General features: G+C 40.7%; 2 protein-coding genes across 2 annotated transcripts; both read left to right on the top strand.

Moving 5' to 3' along the window:
- Nucleotides 1-3,362: 3,362 nt before the first annotated feature.
- LOC124996219 (calponin homology domain-containing protein DDB_G0272472-like) lies at nt 3,363-17,888 on the top strand. Its single transcript, XM_047569022.1, has 10 exons — nt 3,363-3,394; nt 4,649-4,751; nt 6,130-6,471; nt 6,585-6,658; nt 8,789-8,862; nt 12,179-12,273; nt 13,599-13,934; nt 14,285-14,345; nt 14,589-14,803; nt 15,490-17,888. Exons 2-10 carry the CDS (start codon nt 4,670-4,672, stop codon nt 16,881-16,883), a joined length of 2,673 nt encoding a protein of 890 aa, XP_047424978.1. The 5' UTR covers nt 3,363-3,394; nt 4,649-4,669; the 3' UTR covers nt 16,884-17,888.
- On the top strand, nt 11,152-14,399 carry LOC125016133 (butyrophilin subfamily 3 member A2-like). The gene is made up of 3 exons (XM_047598355.1): nt 11,152-11,281; nt 12,179-12,273; nt 13,599-14,399. The coding sequence occupies exons 2-3, from the start codon at nt 12,180-12,182 to the stop codon at nt 14,189-14,191; spliced, it is 687 nt and encodes a 228-aa protein (XP_047454311.1). The 5' UTR covers nt 11,152-11,281; nt 12,179; the 3' UTR covers nt 14,192-14,399.
- Nucleotides 17,889-19,557: the final 1,669 nt, after the last annotated feature.

Genomic DNA, 19,557 nt, shown 5'->3' with positions numbered 1-19,557 from the left:
GATGTGCAGTGTTCAGAGCAGGTACTGGTCAGTATGTGTGGGTTTCATGTGGAAATGAACAGAGCAAACTCAGTACATAAACCACAGAACTCACAACAGTTTTCCACTGAGGGTTAAATACTGAGCTGTCAATCACAGGTTCTTGATGTAAATAAGATCCAGTCTTTAGAAGATCAGTCAGACCCTGTTTACATGTGATTTGAACACAAGTGGACAGACAGGACACATCTGTTCACACTTTCTCTGGAATAATCAGTTCCCAACAGAGCTGATTATACAATACATCCAGTAACACACAAGTGAACGTGTGTGAGATGATCGGCTCCTGGTTGGGGGGGTCAGCTCCTGGCTGGGTGGACCAACAGTCATCAGTCGTCAGCAGAATCTTCTTGTACTTGGTTTCCAGCTGCTGCCCAGTCCTAAGTTTGTTCTTTAAGAAAGATGATGGATGAAACAGAACACGATGTGGGAAAATAGACTGTGTTGGATTTATGAGGTTTGACAAGCGCCATAGTTTAAACACTACTTTACTGTACGTCTGTACAACTCCAAGCCACAACACAGAGCAGCATCATGAACTCGCCCCTTGTTCTGCTTCCGTATCACGTACCTACGGGTGCCTCTAAGGCTCACAAGTCTATTACATTACATCCCCTTTTTATGCATTTTTAAGTTAACACACATAAGAGTCTGTTCCTTTGTTGACTATACTGTGGAAACATGTCTTATTCAAGATGAACACTCTTCCAACATCAAATGTAACTAAACATTTTACTCACTGAAAATGTTTCAACCTGCTCTGACAGTAGCTACATGTAGACAACCATGTACTTCAACACTTTTCTGTTTCTTCTGTTCAGTCTCCCATCAGGTGTTCAAACTACCAAAGATCTACCAAAGATCTACCAAAGACTACTGCCGGCTGCCAGGTCCCTCCTTTTTGCACCCTGACATTTTCTCCCGCCTGCAGGTCAGACAGTGTCTTGGTTTGTCTGTCAAAATATCGTTGTTGTTTCTCCTGCTTTCCTTTCAGCTGACTGCGTACTGGAACAGCCCTCTCTGTAAGGAGTAAGGAGTGAAGGCGGCAGTTTCCCTTTTAGTCGCCATCTCCATTAGTAGCTGGGCTGGTGAGAATCCTGCTCCCTCCAGTGGTGTGTTGTCACCAGTAACTTCTGATTCTTTTCAGCAGATTCTTAATCATCTGTACAGTCATTTCTGCTCGTCGTTTGACTGAGCATGACCAGGACTCGACGTGTTGTGTTTGAATTCCCACTGTTCCACTAAGTCTTTGAACCCAGCACTGGAACAGTGAGGACCATTAATCCGAGATGACAACATGAGGAACGCCATGCCTGGCAAACACTGGTTTCAGTGTGACTATGACACTACTACTGGGGCTGTCTCTCAGCTTTGCTGTTTCAGGGAACTTGGAGGGAATCAACACAAAGCAGAAAGTCAGATCCTTTGAAGTGAGAGAGATCAGTCCCTACTTTCTCCCACGGTCTGTCTGGTACAGGGGGTGAGAGCAGCGGCTCTCTTGGGTTGCTGTTGTGGTTCTCATTACAAGTGGGACACTGTGACACCATCTCTTAATGTGTGAATACATGAGCGGCCAACACAAAACATCTCTGGTTCTGGTGATTCACGGATTTTGTTCAGCACTTCTTGTCTCAGCTGCTGTGGAACAATGAGCTTTGCTCCTTTGAACATCAGCCCAGATGTGTGTGTGATGTCATCTCTAAATGTCCAATAGGGCTGAATGTCTTTTGGTGCTGCTCTTTTTTCATTGGTCCAACCTCTTAATGTCTTTCAGTGAATTCATCTCAGGGTCGTTTGTCATTGTTGCCCTGAACTTGTGCAGTTCTTCCTCTGACATGAGTAGATGATGTGTGATCATGTTTACCTCTAGTTCTTTCTCCAGCAGCTCTTCGTTCTGCTCGTTGACGAATGCTCGACTCAACACATCTGCAACATGCAGTTCCTTGCCCGGTCTACAGGTGACTTTAAGGCAGTATCTTTGCAGCCTCAGCAGCATCCTCTGAAGCCTCATGGGAGCTTGGTGCAAGGACTTTTTGAAAATACTCTCCAGTGGCTTGTGGTCAGTCTCGACCTGACTTCTCACACCCATAGACAATGGCTAGTAGCTCTTTTTCTATTTTTACGTCCCTGCGCTGACAGTCAGTGAGAGCCCTCCACCCGTAAGCTACTGGTTGTCCATCCTGTGATTTGACTGCACCGATGACTTCTGAGCTGGCGTCTACTGACAATGTCAGTGGTTTGTGAACATCATAAACCTTTAGGGTTGGAGCGTTGGTGACCAGCTGTTTGAGATGTTTCCTCCCAGTGCCGCTCCGTGTCTCCTTCAAGCAGCTTTCTTAAAGGTTCACTGATGTCTGACATATCTGGGATGAACTTTGTGAGGTACTGAATTATCCCCATGAACCTCAGCAGTTCCTGCTCATCCTGTGGCTCTGGGAGCTGTGTCACTGCTCTCACTTTTTCCTCGTCCGGTCTCAGTCCACTGGAGCTGAGTGTGTGTCTGATGTACTACATTTCTTTTGTTTGTGTTGAGTTTCAGGTTGTTCTCTTTTGCTCTCTCCAGCAACAACTTCAATCTGTGGTCGTGCTCTACCACAGAGTCTCCCCAGACAAGTAAGTCATCAATGATGTACACAACCCCATCTAGTCCTTCAATCATCTGCACAATAGCTCTCTGAAACACCTCTGGTAAACGCAGGAATCTGTATCTTCTGATGGGAGTGTTAAATGTGCAGAGTTTCAAGCTTTCATCATCAAGTTTTATCTGCCAAAAACCCCGATTGGTGTCTCATATATATGTATGTATATATATTATGTAGATAGACATCCCTTGAACTCACCAGCCACTTGTTGCATTGGACTCACTTCAACTTTCACTGTGCCTTCACGTGTTTTCATATTTATTGAGTTCTTTTCTTTTATCTAAGATGTTCATGTATTTAGTCTTTAACTTGTTGCTCCATGGGTCTAAGAGTAACACAATTTCAACCCTGTGTTTGTGCTGAACACACAGAGGCAGAATTCACAATAAAGCACTGATACAGATTGTCTGTGATGCATATAGCAATTTATATATAGAATATTTTATATAATATGGATCATATAATACTTTATTATTGTCTTTTTGGTATTTCCATCCCTTGTTTGTTGTACATGTACCTGTTTTATATGCAAAGACAATAAAGTTGAATGTAATGTAACCTAAAGGGACCAAAAGAGACTGAGAGTCTGTTAATGGGTGACTTCCTGTGTGTTTTATACTTTGTAACCTTTACTCTCAACACTTTATCATCTTGTTATTCTCTATCCAGTTGTTACCTGACACAGGATTTGTAGAGGGACTGTGACCAACAAGGTAAGAATGAATGTTTGTTTATGGATAGCTAACAAAGATAGGTTTCTACCAACTTAAGAATATTTCCACAGTCTGCCAGTTTCTCTCTCAGGCTAACATGGAGATGCTGATGCTTTTATTTCCTGTCGTCTGGATTATTGTAATGCTCTGCTCTCTGGTCTTCACAAAAAGACCATTTCCAATCTACAAATTCAGCCACACGAGTGCTGACGAGCACCAGAGGGCGGGAACACATTCCACCAGTTTTAAAATGGCTCCACTGTGCGTTTCAGGATCGATTGTAAGGTCCTTTTAGTAGATTTTAAATGTCTTAAGGGTCTTGAGCCATTTTACTTTCCTAAATTACTTTTACTGTATCAACCTTCACAAACCCTGAGGTCCTCCAGCACCGGCCTTTTGACAATACCACAAGTTAGAGGTAAAAGACACGAGGAGGTGGCAGTTAGTTATCATGGCTTTTACATGACTTTAATTCCTATTAACTCTATTTTATCACATTTGACTTTTATTTAACTTTGGCTTGCATTTGATTTATGGTCAAAGTCTGACTTTAGTTCACTGATATATAAATGTATTTATTGGTGGATTGTAGCTGCTACGTTGCTGTAAGTGATGGTGCTGCAGTAAATGCTGACTGTTAGTTAATGAGTGGGTTTCAACATTTGGTCGACTGTAACAGTTGTTCTGTTTGTTTGTGTGTGATGCAATAGAGTAAAGTGGTGGTTGACTTCTCTGGTGGTGGAATCTACTTCCCTTTATAAACCCTGGTTGACAGTTCACCTGAATGTGTGGATGCTACACCTGCTGTAGGATGACTCATCTCACCGTTTGTTAGCCCTAGTGTTAGCGTTAGGTTTAAGGATGAAGAACATATGTAAATGTTTCAGGTTCTGCTCAGTGTTCAGGGACCCTGCTCCTTAATCGATGCCTTTCAGGTTCATCATGAATATTATTCTTTGGGTGACATTCCTAGGGACACATGGTCAGATTTGTTGTCTGCTCTTTCTGTAAACCAGAGCTCACTGAACAGGCCTTAAACACAGATGAACTTTAATTATATTCACTGTATTACCAGATTTTAAACAGGCTTGTCTGCTTCTTAACGTGGTCAGTCTGTTCTTTCAGTCCTGGCTCTGAAGAATAATCTTTGTAATTATTAATAGTCTCTGTATTTGTGTTAAGCTCTGACTTGCTGTGTTTCACTGTTAATCATATCGTTCTTCAGTATATATTAATATATTTTTGTTCTTCCAGATCTTTGTGATTCTTTTCCAGATGGATGAACTATACTTGACCTTTCACTTCTCATCTCTCATGGTGTTGGTGTTCCATGTTTTCTTAACACACGTCTGTGAAGGTAAATTAGACCTAAATGAAATGTTAATTCAGGATTGATAGTGATAAGTAATTCACTGCCAGTAACTACGTCATACAATCGAGTGTGTTTTGTTTGTTTCTAATGTTTCCACATCTGTTTTCTGGCTAATTTGAAAAACTAAGAGCCCTGGAAATATGAGCGACAGTCAGGGCTGGACTGGCCATCTGCAATCTGGCCCGGGGGGCCGATGCACATCTTTGGGCCGCCCCAGGATTATCATACTTAAAAAAAAAAAAAAAGTATATAGTTTTTGATCAACCATAACGGCATCTGAGACACAAAACGTGGCCCATTGGTTGATTTTCTTGAAGGACATTGGGCTAGTCCAATGAAATCTCTCAGCTCTCGGTGGCCCGTCTCCTCCCTCATCATCATTTGTCCTGACCGGAGGTGGAGGAAGTGTGGTGGCTGTAGTCGAGATGTACGGAAAAAAAAAAAAAAACGGAAGAGGAAACATCAACCTAGGAAATTATTATAGGCTACATTATTAATTTTATTTAGTCAGACTTAAACATGCATGATAATAGCAGCCTATAGGGTTTTGTGCACAACCTTGTTCTACGTTATGATAATAATAGTGAAACATTGCTTTACTGAAATAGATGATTAATCATTGGTAAACAGAGAAGAAACACTGTGACTCTAACATCCCTGCCTCTCTCTCTTTCTCTGTGTTTAGTCTACGCTGTTGAAATGGGAGGAGTCCGATCAGACAGTTGTGTATAGATCAAAAATGCCAGCGCCATTTCTTGGTCCCTGTGCAGCCCTGGTGACAGTCAGAATGAAACACAAACACAATTGCCTCTGCTCTTCTCTGCCATAGTGGGTAGAGAGATAACAACACAATACAACCATTTAGTACAGAAAGCAAACATCCAACATGCCTTGGGAACTTGTTTCCCTCTTATACTATTTGGATGGATTCTATAATGTATACAATGGCAGAATTTGATGATGTAGAGGCTAAATAAAATGCCCAAAAGATGAATTGTGTGTAGATTGGCTAATGTAGTGGGAATCAATAATGTTTTCCCTTTAAGAATCTAGAACCTTTGTAGAATATGTGAGCTTTGTGGTATTTCTATAAACTCTTGATCCAGTTCTAGTCAAGGTGTTGGTGAATGAGTTCAGAATGATATCACTGGTATCATTGTGTTTCCTACTCTCTGATCTAGGAAACATTTCATTTATATCTCTATAATCAGACGTAGAAACAGACACAATTTTACTGACACTGGGAATCAAATCTATGAATCTGATCTATTTATAGAGACCAGACTCAGGAACATTGACCTGATAGTTTTGGTGATATTCATGTTCTTTACAAATCTTAAAACAGTCTCTCTCTGATTTCCAGGTCAGTCTGAACTGATCGGTTCATCTCAGCCAATAGTATCAACTCTTGGTGAAGATGTGGTTTTACCATGTTACCTGCAGCCTGCTGTAGACGTCACTGACTTGACGTTGGAGTGGGCGAGACCTGATCTGGAGCCCAGATTTGTTCACGTTTGGCGCTCCCAACAGGAACTTGTTGGTCAAAACCATGATTTGTTTACAGGGAGAACATCTCTGTTCATTGATGAGCTGACGAAAGGAAACATTTCACTGAAACTCTCCAAAGTGAAACTCGCTGATGAGGGAAAATACAAATGTTTTATTCCATCACTGGAGAAGGAGACTTTTGTTCAGCTACATGTTGGTGAGTGAAGACATGATGTACATCTTTAGGACTGTTTTAGTCTTTATTTATCTTAAAAAGGATTTCAGTTGGATTAAAATACCTCAAACACGTTTCTTCTTCCTTCTGCTCAGCATCAGCTCCTGTGTCCTCACCTGTCATCAGTTTATCAGGGATGGACAGAGACAGAGGAGGAGTGGTGTTACAGTGTGAATCCAGAGGCTGGTATCCAGAGCCTGAGGTGTTGTGGCTGGACGCTGAGGGAAACCTGCTCTCTGCTGGACCTCCAGAGACAGTCAGAGGTCCTGATGACCTCTATACTGTCAGCAGCAGAGTGACTGTGGACAAGAGACACAACAACAGCTTCACCTGTAGAGTCCAACAGAACAACACCCACCAGACCAGAGAGGCTCACATACATGTTCCAGGTAGAACACGCTTAGAGAACGGACCATGACATGATTCTAGTTTGACACAGTTTGTGTGTGATTGTGTAGAAATATCATGTAACTCTGTGTGTTTTCATTTCAGATGATTTCTTCTTGTCCTTGTCCAGTTCTGCTGTTCCCATCATCACTGGTTTGGCTGTTAGCTTAGCTGTTAGCATCATGGTTATTTTAGCAGGTGTCTTCTTTGTGTGGAGACAAAATAGAACCAGTAAGTTACAGATGAGTCACCACATTAATGATGTAAAACACCAGCAAACGTCTTTTCTAGTTGAATTCAGCTGCTTTGATTTTACACAGAAACCAAGAAAAGATCCAAAGATGAAGCTGAAAGAGGAGAAAAGCTCCTGACAGAGGAAACAGTGAAGATGAAGGTTTTAGAAGAAACAAAAGATGTAAGACAAGAAGTAAAAGATTAAAGGTTCAGATTGATGAGTTTGAAGAAAGTTTGATCAGTAAACCTGCAGACTGATCATCATCCATCTGTCTGTCTGACATTTCTCCACCTCCTTCCATTTGTCAAAGTGATGCTAGTATCCCGGTGAAACGGGTGGTGCCATCATGTTTAAGTTTTGATCCAGAGTCTCATCAGTATTTTCTGATGAGACTCTGGACTGGAGCCATGTTATCAATGACCCATCAACATTTCCTCTACACTCTCTGGTGACGTCTGCTCTACCTCCACTAGTTACAAAGATTATTGGATTACACTACATTGATTTGTCTATTTTCTTAGTAGTTTAGTGTTTTAGTTTGACACCAGGAGAAGCTCCACATGTTTTGACTTCAATTTAAAGGAGTTGTCATCGCGTCCACTTTTTGTACAGTCTATGATGTGAAAACACTGACACCTTCAGATTCAACTGTGACTTTTGCTCCATCTACTGATGAAATGATACAACTGCATTTAGTATCTTGAAGGGGGTTGTTTCAGTGCTGTGTTTTTGGTGGAAACCATAATCTTTCAATTCCTTGATGACATCTCAGAGAAACACTAAACAGAATTGATCAGGAATGAAATCTGTCTTCATCTCTTCTTTCTCAACCAACAGGAAGAGAAACATCAGAGAGAAATAAAGGAGCTGGAAACAGAGGTTCATGTTGAATCCACATCTTTTAATTCCATAATAAGGAAGTAGTTTAGAACCAAATCAGTTTGTCATGTTCCTCAATCAAAGTAAATGTTTCTCATCATGTTTCTTTATGTGACTTCACTCTCAGTGGGAGAAGAAGCTCAAAGAGGAGGAGAAGAAAAGAGAAAGAGCTGAGAAAGAAGTGGAGACACTGAAGAGGAAACTGGAGACTGAGGTGCTTCACTAATAGAGTCTGAATGATTGAGAGATAGAACATGAAGCTGACTGATGTGAAAGGACTAATTTGTGGATGTCGTCTCCTCCCAGTCAGAGAGAATCAAACCTGAACAAACACAGAACAGCTGCAGCTCAGACAGTCAGGAGACGTCAGGAGACATCACTGTGTACGTTAATGGCAAGACCAAATATATAAGTCTACAAAACGAGTCTGATCAGGTGATGTTGATTTAAGAGTCATTTATTTTCATAGAAAATATTGATTCAACAGGTTTAATAGACACCAACATTCATTTGTTCCTGTCTCTGTGTCTCATTCTTCTTCTTGTGTTTCATTTCTGTCCTGCAGGACAAACCACTGGGAGGACGTCAGTTAAAAGTCCAGATCAACAATAGTGAACCCATCACATACACATTTGATCCATCAGTGGAAGTCAAGGCTGGAAACTCTGTTACTGTGAGTCTTTGTAGATGTTTCATTGATGTTGTTATATTTTTCATTTTCTTACTTTTCCTTCAGTTTTTCTAATTATTATTTTCTGACTTGTGACTCTGTGACCTTTGGATTTACTACATTTACAGATATGCCATCCAGACAGTGACCAGCGTTATGTTCTACCTGGTGAGCTGGTCTGGGAGGACCTTAAGGCCTGGAGGTCTGGAGACAGAGTCCAGGTCTCTCTGCAGTGAAATAAGTTCAATAAAGTTCAGTAATCCAGCAAACAGCAACATTATAGATGAGAAACAGCACGACTCAGATCTTCCTGCAGAAACCACACACTGCAGAGAAAGTCTCTGGAAACACTTGGCTCCATTTTATTGGATTAGTCAAGTTTGATGTGAATGTTGGTTTGTTTAAAGACTTTTACAGGATGACGTTGGTGTTTTAGATTCTATGTAACAAGTCTCCTTGTTTCCTCCAATTAACAGATTTGGATGTAAATGTTTTGAGAAACATGTGTTCATTTTTTTTTTAAGTAAAGAAGATACTTTTGTATTTATAGACTGATATTTGTGAATTTTATCCAACTTTGTAACAGAAAAGATTAACCAAATAAAATAAAATAAAATAAATAAAATCAATATATATAAATGTTAAATTTCTGGAAAGATAAATGGAGCTGAATCTGTCAAGTTTACACAAACTTACCATCAGTCAAGATGAGAAATCTGAGTAGAAACAGAAACATTAGTGTTCTCAACTTAAAATAGAAGCTGATGTGAATTTAGCTCAAAAACGTTTATTTCATCTTCTTTAACTTTAAGTAATGGTGTTTGATTTTTTTTCAGTAAGACTAGATAAGATTTTAAATTCCTGACATGTTTGGACCTTCACCTGCAGTCTCCTTCAGAGGAGTCATCTGTAGAAGTGATGTGTCATTTAAAAAGGTGTTCCTCCTGTAGGCGTGGCCAGATCTGACAGACCCACCAGGTTGGCCACGCCCCCCACCATCCGATGGTCTCTGGAGGAGAGAGTCCCAGTGTGGACTTGAGCATTCATGCTGTAGTTCACCCACTTCCTGATCCTGATGGCCTCTGTAATCCGGCGCTTACATTTATATTTTCTGATTTGATGAATCTTGCTCTGGTCCATGATGTGACTGTTGTGACATACAGCATTGTGTCTGTAGACAGACCAGAATTGCAGTAGTGTCGCGTTAATAACGGTCCCCGCCCCATTGTACTGCTGTAATGGCTTCAGTGGTCATAATGTTTTGGCAGACATATTTGAATGTGGGGTCAGGGTTGGCTGCTCAGTTGGGTGTGTGGAAGGAGCAGATGGTCATTCGCTACAGTGGAGTGTCTGTGGAGTGAGATTTGGCCTCCTTCTCCTTCTCTGTCCATGTCTAAGGTGGTCATAATGATTTGGCGGTGTGAGTGACTTAGTGTTCCATTATGATGTCAGCAGGTACACAGCTGTTGTGTTAATGAAAGTCTCCCTCCTTAAGTACTGCAGCAAACATGATGAGCAGGTACACACCTGCTGTTAATTAGCCCCTCCTCCCTATATGATGCCGTCACTATAAGCTCCTCCGTCCTCCTCCGTAACCATGGTTACGGCCCCTCCCCTGCTCTCTCACAGCTTATATAAGAACTTTAGTTCTTATGTAAGTGGGGGGTAGCTATCTCTGTACCCTAGGATTTGGCATCCGAACAAATGTTCATAACTCCCCAACGATAGGTCGTACGGGGAAAATGAACGCATTGTGAGCGTCAGACGAGGGTCCTCTTCGATTTTATGTTGGTTCCACGCATGTACGGAGAAAACTGTGGCCGCTGTGACGAGAGAGAGAACACCTCGCGTTGCCGTTTTTCACCCCAAATCTGACCTTTATTTAACATGGGAGCGGATGGGCGGGATGTTGGTCGCACTCCTCGCTCGGAAGGGCCTGGAGTCCAAACCGTAGGACTTACACGAATCAGAGATGCACCATCTGAAAGCCAACAAAAATTCCTACGTTTTTATGTAATTTTTATTTCTGTAGATCCAAATTTGTGGCCGCCAGACAACTTTGAACCACTTTTTTTCGGTTAAAACAGAAATGTATATATATATATATATATACTTGGATATTTAGGTTTTACAGATTTGTGTGGCGAATGGAAACACAGCAAGTGTGACCAGAACTTTATAGTTGTACTTAGTTCAATACAGGCTTTATAATAGTGCCGTTTATAATGTTCTTCTTTGCACTAAAACATGAGGAAACATTTGGAATTGTGGTGTATATGTTAATACACAGTTGTGTTCCTGGTCTGATGTGCTGCTGACTGTGGCCCCTGATCTAAAATGACTACAGGCGTGTTGAGTATATGTTCAATCCACGTTCAGCGAGTTGCAGGGTCTCACGGTTTAATTTAAAGAAACATTGAACATTTATGAACAGAACAGATAGAAATAAACGTGTTCTATGTTTTCATGTCATAATATTGTCTCTAAATGTTTTGTTTCGGTCCAAACACAGAGCTGAGACTTTTTTCCCGAGGGAAAGTGAACGCACCGCCTCCTCCAGGTAACCAGGTGTCTCTTTTTCCGGATCCCTCCGCCAGGACACTTCAGGAGTGAAGCATCAGGTATGTAGCCGATTAAATAAATGTCCTTCATCGTTTGTTTGACTCGGAGTTGATGTCAAACTTTAAAAAGTTCGTTTAAAGTGAAAAGGTTAAGGAGGGCGGGGAGAGCAGGACGCGTTTATAGCCTTTATCAAACTTCACCTCTTTACCTCGTTAATGTTGAAAATCGAAATGAAAGTCAAACAACAGGTCCTTAGGTGGAATGATTTAAATTATTACGTTTCATTATCGATCTTCTAAATGTTCCAACCACGTACTGGATCATTTTCATTGTGTGTTTCTTTTTGATGCAGGTAAAAGTGAAACTAAAGTGAAGCCTAATTACGTTTAGTGCCGGTGGAGGAGAGATTTCTCTCTTCTAGTGTGAGAAAATAAAACGGTCTGAGTCAGAGTGAAGTGTTTGGTCGGGATTAAATCAAATTAATCCTTAATCTCGTATTTTATTTCATTTATTTTTTATTTTTTTGGACCGAATCAGAGGTCCGGGGTGTGATGTGGGTGGAGCAGCAGTAGGGGGCGCAGTGACGGACACAGACTATGTCTTTAAAAAAATAGTGTGGTGCACAGAAAATCACTGCCAGAAAAGAACGAAAATAAATAGTTGAGACTTTAGTCTCTTTAATCTGAGAATTCGCCTTGTGATGCTCCCTGACTATTTTCTCAGAATTCAGATTATTATTTTTATTATTATTAGGTCTGACAAGATTCAGTATAAAAAGTGGAGTTTATTTCCAAGCACAGCTCATGGGTGCAGTGCAGGTGAAGCAGCAGCAGGGGGCGCAATAGACTGATTTTAGAGCCATGTTTCACATTTCTGGACTGAGTTTTTCAGTTAATGCGACTCTGTAGTTTTAACCTCACTCAGGTTTTCATCTGTTTTCTCTCTGGTCTTTTCAGGATGTTCCACGTCATTTCCAGATCGACTGTTAACTCTGGTGCCTTCAGTGTCCTGTATTTCTACTCCTCTCTTTTCCTGATACCCTCGTGTGGAGGTAAATGTCTCACAGTTTCACAGTCTGCTTTGTAAAACCGGTTAGACGTGTCATTTCAGTTTTCATTTCCTTCTGTCAGATGACTGAGCCTGAGCTCAGTGACTCTGTCTTCTCTCATTTCAACGTCTAAAACTTTTTTTTATGACCTGTGTTGTGTTTAATGAAAGTCTGGTTTATAAATTATATCTGTGAAGGTTCCCAGTCATCACCTCATGGTCTATCCCAACACGTTAAAGGAGGGCGACTGGACATGGAAAGTTTCTTGAAGATGTTGTGAGATGGAGCAGGGACCCCTCAGCTATAAATATTGTGGGGGGGTCCCTCTGTGTGCAGTAATGTTGGAGGCACCGTAGGGGGACGGGTCCAGGCTTGTCTTATGTTGTGATTGGACCGGTTCCTCGTTTAAGGGACCTCCCGTGTGCCGCTGGATGTGTCTTCATTCCCTCCAATACGTTGAATCCATGATGAAGTCTATTTAAGGACTTTTCAACTTGCGGAAATACAAGTGATCAGTCAAAATTTGAAAAAATTTGTGTGACAGGTGTTAGCTCAGGCCAACACCTGCCACTCATAGCAGGAACGCCCTTAATTATGCAGAATTTTAAATATTAATAAAAAAATAAACAAATGAGTTAGAAAAAAAATCACACCCCGTACAGTTGTCATGAATACTGACATAAATTATTGAGACCAAAATAATTTTTTGTACCAGGCTGTAAACATGTCTAATAATGCTGTAAAGTTAGGCTTCTTAACATGGGGGTCTATGGGGATTTGCTCCCTTTGCAGCCTCAAGTGGCCACTTGATGAACTGCAGTTTTTTTGCAGTTCGGCATGAGCTTCATGTCTGGAGGTTGCTGCTTGGGACACCAGGCGTCAACCTCCTGGTCTGAAGGATGAATGATGTGCAAGTGCAAAAACATTGCAGTTCATGACAACTGTACAGAGGGTGATTTTTTTTTTTCTAACTCATTTGTCTAATTTTTTTTTTTTTATGAAGATTTGAAATTCTGCATATTTAAGGGATAACAAGTAGTGAAGAGTTGGGTGGGCGGGTCTCAACATCCAGGCTGCTTTAGCTCCGCCCAAAGATGGGTTGATCCATAGTATAAATAGTGAATGGACGAAACCCACAGATGTTTCTATTTACAACTATTTAAAACCCAACCCCCTTCACAACTGAAAAAGCTACGTCAATAAAAAAGTCTTCAGGGAACTCAACAAGTCCAGTTGTCTTTCATAAATCAAAGCCAGAGGAGACAAATCGGGTCATTTTCTGTCAATCTGATTCTGTTCAAGCATAAACCATGAGTCTGTCGTCTCAGGTCATGTGATCGGTCCGTCTCATCCGCTGACAGCTCTCATCGGTGAGGACATCATTTTGCCATGCCACCTGGAGCCTGCCGCCGACGTCTCCCGGGAGACAGTGGAGTGGTCGAGGCCGGACCTGGAGACCAGGTTGGTGTACGTGTGGCGCGGCAGCGATTACGTGGAGGCGATTGATCACCCGTCCTACAAGGGAAGGACGTCGCTGTTCCTGGTTGAGATGAAGCACGGAAACATTTCTCTGAGGTTGTCCACGGTGAAGATCTCTGACGGGGGGACGTACAAGTGCTTTGTTCCAAAACTGGTCTCCAGCTCCACGGTTCAGCTGGTTGTTGGTGAGATTTCCAGTAGGAACATAAAGCGAGACGACGGAACTGAACCAGGACACTTCAGAAATTTTACATGTTACAGTTTTATTCCAGGGACCAGATTGGACCCTCTGCCAGACTATGGTATTGGTATATTTGAGACCCCTGCTCTAGAGGCCGGGTTCACCTTGGATAGGCTTCAAGTCTATAACAAAAAGACATTGATTTATTATCTGTTAACGTCATCATCTGACCACCTTAAGTTTGGATTAGTTTACAACTAAATGGTCCAATTGGTACCAGATTATGATTCTAATTAGAGTCATGTCTCGCTACGACAAAATCTCTCATTTATTTCCTTCTCTCTCCTGTCACAGGTTCTGTCTCCTCACCACTTATCACCATCGTTAATATCACCAGAGGAGGAGTGGTGTTACAGTGTGAATCCAGAGGCTGGTATCCAGAGCCTGAGGTGTTGTGGCTGGACGCTGAGGGAAACCTGCTCTCTGCTGGACCTCCAGAGACAGTCAGAGGTCCTGATGACCTCTATACTGTCAGCAGCAGAGTGACTGTGGACAAAAGACACAACAGCAACAGCTTCACCTGTAGAGTCCAACAGAACGACATCCACCAGACCAGAGAGGCTCACATACATGTTCCAGGTAGTAATCACATTTAAAGGAGGAACACTTGTCATGTTCTTCTCGTTCATTCTTTTATCTGTGTGACTTTATTCCTCTTTCCGTGCTTCATCCTCACAGGAATAAAACCAGAAGACTTCTCTACTCATAGTTCCAGTTCATCTTCTGCCATCACCATTGGCGTGATTATTGTCGCTCTTATGGTCATCGTTGCGGTTTCTGTTTTCCTGTGGAAATGGAGACAGAAAAAACTCAGTAAGTGATGAACACTTTTAACCCTTTACTGCAAGAATAGATTTAAAATGACATGAAAATTCAGAAGCTAAATTAAGTGGAGATTGATTACAAATTTGTGACATTAGGCATGACTGAGCACATTAAACAAGTGTTCTAGTCTATGTAGGTATGTACATTATTTTGATGAAATTGAACAGCAATTGAACATTTGAAAACACAAGGTGCAGTCTACACTCGACCACTACATGGCAACAAATTGCTTCAAGTACCATCTTTAGCATGTGCAGAACAGTGTTTCTCAATTCCAGACCTCAGGACTCACTGCCCTGCATGTTTTTGATGTTTCCCTCCTCCACCTGATTCAAATTATCAGTTCATCATCAAGCTGCAGTGGCCTGATAAGGAGCCATTCATTTGAATCAGGTGGAGGAGGGAAACATCGAAAACATGCAGGGCAGTGAGTCCTGAGGACTGGAACTGAGAAACACTGGTGTAGAATATGCATTAACCAACATTAGTGTGGTACACACACCACTGAACAGTTTTCCACAGAGGGTTCAATAGTGAGCTGTCAATCTTCTTGATGTAAATTAGATTCAGTCTTTAGTTAAAATGACACCAATGAGCCGACGCTGTAAATATAAGATCAGTCAGACCCTGTGAGAAATGAGACCACAATGACACATAAATGTTTGTTCCCACAGAGAACAAGAAAGATCTTAATGATGAAGAAACCCAGAGAGAGAAGGAGAAGAAGAATGATCCATCAACAGAGTCTTTGATGGGAGGAAGAAGAGAAAGAGAGACACTGGAGGACGAGGACATGGAGACACGTCCAGGACTTAACCCTCAGATGGACGATAAAACTCAACAGATTCAAACCAACCATGATCTGGTCCAGATACAAGGAGAGAGAGAGGAAGGAGCAGGAATAACTGAGAGAAACAGTTTGGACACTAAGACACAACCAGAGACTGAACCTGGAAGAGAAAAGACAGAAGATAAGACGGAGGAAAAACCAGAGACGAGACAGAATCAGCAAACAGAAGAAGGAGAGAATATGATGACACAACATAGAGAAGATGAGATGGATGAAGGAAAACATGGAGGAGAAACTCTGAATGATGAGGAGCAAGGTAAGATGAAGAAGAAGATAAAAATACCATTTAAAAAGACTGAGATTAAGAAGAAGAAGAAGAAGGAAACACAACCTGAAGAAACAAAGGTTCAGAATGTGGAAGATGAAAGAAAACATGGAGGAGAAGGACTTCCTGCTAAGATGGACGATAAAACTCAACAGATTCAAACCAACCATGATCTGGTCCAGATACAAGGAGAGAGACAGGAAGGAGCAGGAATAACTGAGAGAAACAGTTTGGACACTAAGACACAACCAGAGACTGAACCTGGAAGAGAAAAGACAGAAGATAAGACGGAGGAAAAAACAGAAATGAGACAAAATCAGCAGACAGAAGAAGGAGAGAATATGATGACACAACATAGAGAAGATGAGATGGATGAAGGAAAACATGGAGGAGAACCTCTGAATGATGAGGAAAAAGAGAAGAGAAAGAAGAAGACAAAGATACAGATTAAAAAGAAGAAGGAAACACAACCTGAAGAAGCAGAAGTTCAGAATGTGGAGGATGAAGGAAAACATGAACGAGAACCAAAGGACAAAGAGACAGAAAAACTGAAGATAAAGCTACAGATGAAAGAAAGAGAAGAGAAGAAATGTGAGGAAAGAGTTTCTCGAGTAAAGAATCAGACGAAGGAGAAGCAGAAACAGATAAATGAACTGATACAGCAGAAGAGAGAGATAGAAGAGATAGAGAAAGAAAGACTGAGAGAAGAAGATGGAACTGAGAAAACTCCTCTAGAGACAAAGAAAGATCTGGAGAAGAAGAAATCTGAACTTGACAAAGATCTGGAGAAGAAGCAGATAGAGATGTATAGAATGAGGAAGAAGGAGTCTCTCTTAATAGAGAGAATAAATAAAACAACTAAAGAAAAAGAGGAGATTGTTAGAAAACTAGAGGAGATGGAGAAAGAGAAGAATGAAGGAGAGAATCAGAGAGATTCAGATGAGGACCTTTGATGAACTGGTGGAAGTTAAACAGAGATTGAATAATTCACTCCTCTTCTTTGATCTAAATTTTGTCATTTCCTCATTTTGATTTCTACTTTTAATTTTATTCTATCTTTCTTTTTTACTCTATTTCTGTTGTGTTTTGTGACCCAGTGTTAATTTTAACAGCAAATTCTGATTTAGTCTTTTGAATCGCAGCGTTTAGTTTCAGTCATATTAGTCATCTGAAATCTTTTAGTTTAGTTTTAGTCGACTAAATGTTTCATTCTAAGTATCCATCAGTCAGTCACGGAATGGTGTTAAGGTTTGAATATACAATACAGACACAGATTTAACAATACAAAACATGTATTTTATTTTGTCCACAAGTCAAGGGAAGTTTCTCTCATGTCATGTTCATACTCTGTTTCAGTCATTTTAGAACAGGAAGGGTAACTGTACACGAATACCATCTTTTTCAATCATTATGTTGTTTCACATTATTGAATAGTTTAGTTATAATTTAGTTTTTTTCAATTATCACCAGGTCACTACACATTATCCCCTACATGTGTTTCTGGTCTTTTGTGTCGTATGTAAAGTGTGACCAGATCCCATTTCTTCATTTTCATATCTGTTGTTCATGAACTGTGTTTGTTGTTTTTCCCACTGCATTTTAAAATGGCTTCTGCATCGATCAACCTGCCCTCAAAAGACTCACTCTGATTGGATCTGTCCTCCATTCGTCCCTTCTAACATATTTGTCTAATTTTTACTCGTTTAAAGTGTACTTTACATTTCATCACAGTTTTCATCATCATATCCGACTTTTTATTTAGTTTGTATTTCGTTTCTCGTCCGTTTAAAGGTTCATTGACGAATATTTTTCATCATTGTCTTCGTCAATGAAATGAACCGCTGTGACCAAGCTCCTGTGGATGATTAAAGTCTAATGATCTCAGGTAACGGAGCAAATGTTCCTTCTACCTGTTGTAGCTGATTCCAGGCTGATTAAAACTGTGGCCTCTGAACTTAGACTTCCAGGATGTGACCCTCCTTGGTTCCTGTTTGAATCCATGAAAAAGAATAATTCATTCATTAGTTAATTCATTAATTATATATATATATACTTACTTACTTGTGTGTCTAATTTCGGTTGTGCAGTTGTCTGTTGTTTACACTTTGATTTTAATGCTTATTTGAGGGCTGTGATTTGTGACAATGAACAATGAAACCAGAGTCAAACTCCTTGTATGTGCACAGATACTTGGTCAATAAAGTTTATTTTGATTCTGAGAAGCATCTTTACCTGTTTCTGTACGTCCTGACTGTCGATGTGGGAAACATTTTAATTAATCCTGCTGTAACAGATGAATTCTCTCCACACGGACGTTAACTTATTTCCTACTTCAAAGGTTTTTTATGCTTATTTCAGCTTCATGTAGCGGAGATGAGAGGACGTTCCCTCAGGAGGACGTAGGACCAGGTATAATACACATAGTACCACACACATAGTGTTTGTGTGGAGGGCTGAGTATAGGTTGTTATATAACGATTGTGGTTGTGAGTGTGTACTGCACAGGTGTCAAACATGTGGCCCGTGGGCCCAAAACGGCCCATCTGAGGGTCTGATCTGAGTTAGGGCATGAATTCGCAAAAAATTACATTGGAGACATTAACTGCAATTTTTCTAATACAAGTATCTGATCTTCCCGGGTTTCACAGAGTTGTTGTAGTGTTGTGGACTTAACACACACAAAAATAGATACAATTATTTTATTTTTTAATATTTCCCAGAAGTTGCACCTTTTATATATATATATATATATATATATATATATACTGTATATAAGATAAGATAAGATACGATAAGATAAGATATGGTGAGATCTGCCTTTATTCATCCCACAACAGGGAAATTCTGATTGTTAACGGCAGCAGAGACTTTTAGCATCACAGAAGAATAAAACATAGGAATATTCAAAAATATATAAAACGCTATGTTACAAACAAACAATGCAATGTTCAAGTAAGAAGGTGGGTATGTTTATAAATATAAATATACTGTATATATATATATATATATATATATGTTCACACATCTCCATTGGCAGAGATGCAGACAGGTATAAAAAAAGATATATATAGGTCTATGTACAATTAGGTTTGAAGGAGCACTGCACATTGACAGGATATGAAAAAAAAATTAGAAGCGAGTATGCATACATCTGTATCTGTATATAAATGTGTATATCTTATATATGCACACATTTACCCTTCGGGGAGATGCAGACAGTGTAAAACAGCAGGTATAAAAAAAGGTAAATGTAAGAGGTACTGTACATATGTAGTTGTGGGTCTGGGAGCAGACCTGGTTGTAGAGTCTGCAGCAGAGGGGAGGAAGGACCTGTGGTACCGCTCCTTTACACAGTGTGGGTGGAGAAACCTGGCGCTGATGGAGCTTTGTCCATGACTGACGACAGCTTTGCCAACATCCTCCCGTCCCCTGGTCCCCCACCACCTCCACAGGCTCAGGACTGCAGCCCAGCTCACATATTCTGCATGAAAATACCAACTGAGCCTGTTAAGATGTCTGTTAGTGAAATGTTGTGATTGTCATGTCAGCCTCATGGTTAATGCTTGAAGAAGGGACTGAACAGAACAACACATGCAGCTAACTGAGGGTTTAAAGGGGATATTTCCC

The sequence above is a fragment of the Mugil cephalus genome, chromosome 1 (assembly GCF_022458985.1).
Source record: "Mugil cephalus isolate CIBA_MC_2020 chromosome 1, CIBA_Mcephalus_1.1, whole genome shotgun sequence".
Taxonomy (NCBI): domain Eukaryota; kingdom Metazoa; phylum Chordata; class Actinopteri; order Mugiliformes; family Mugilidae; genus Mugil; species Mugil cephalus.
This window is presented reverse-complemented; position numbering and strand designations above follow the sequence as displayed.

Excerpts from the sequence above, each read along its gene's own strand:
- LOC124996219 (XM_047569022.1), top strand. The coding sequence starts at position 4,670 with ATGGATGAACTATACTTGACCTTTCACTTCTCATCTCTCATGGTGTTG. Across the intron at positions 6,472-6,584 it reads TTTTGTTCAGCTACATGTTG|CATCAGCTCCTGTGTCCTCA; the intron begins GTGAGTGAAGAC and ends CCTTCTGCTCAG. Across the intron at positions 14,346-14,588 it reads AGAGGAGGAGTGGTGTTACA|GAGGAACACTTGTCATGTTC; the intron begins GTGTGAATCCAG and ends TCACATTTAAAG.
- LOC125016133 (XM_047598355.1), top strand. The coding sequence starts at position 12,180 with ATGTTCCACGTCATTTCCAGATCGACTGTTAACTCTGGTGCCTTCAGT. Across the intron at positions 12,274-13,598 it reads CCTGATACCCTCGTGTGGAG|GTCATGTGATCGGTCCGTCT; the intron begins GTAAATGTCTCA and ends CTGTCGTCTCAG.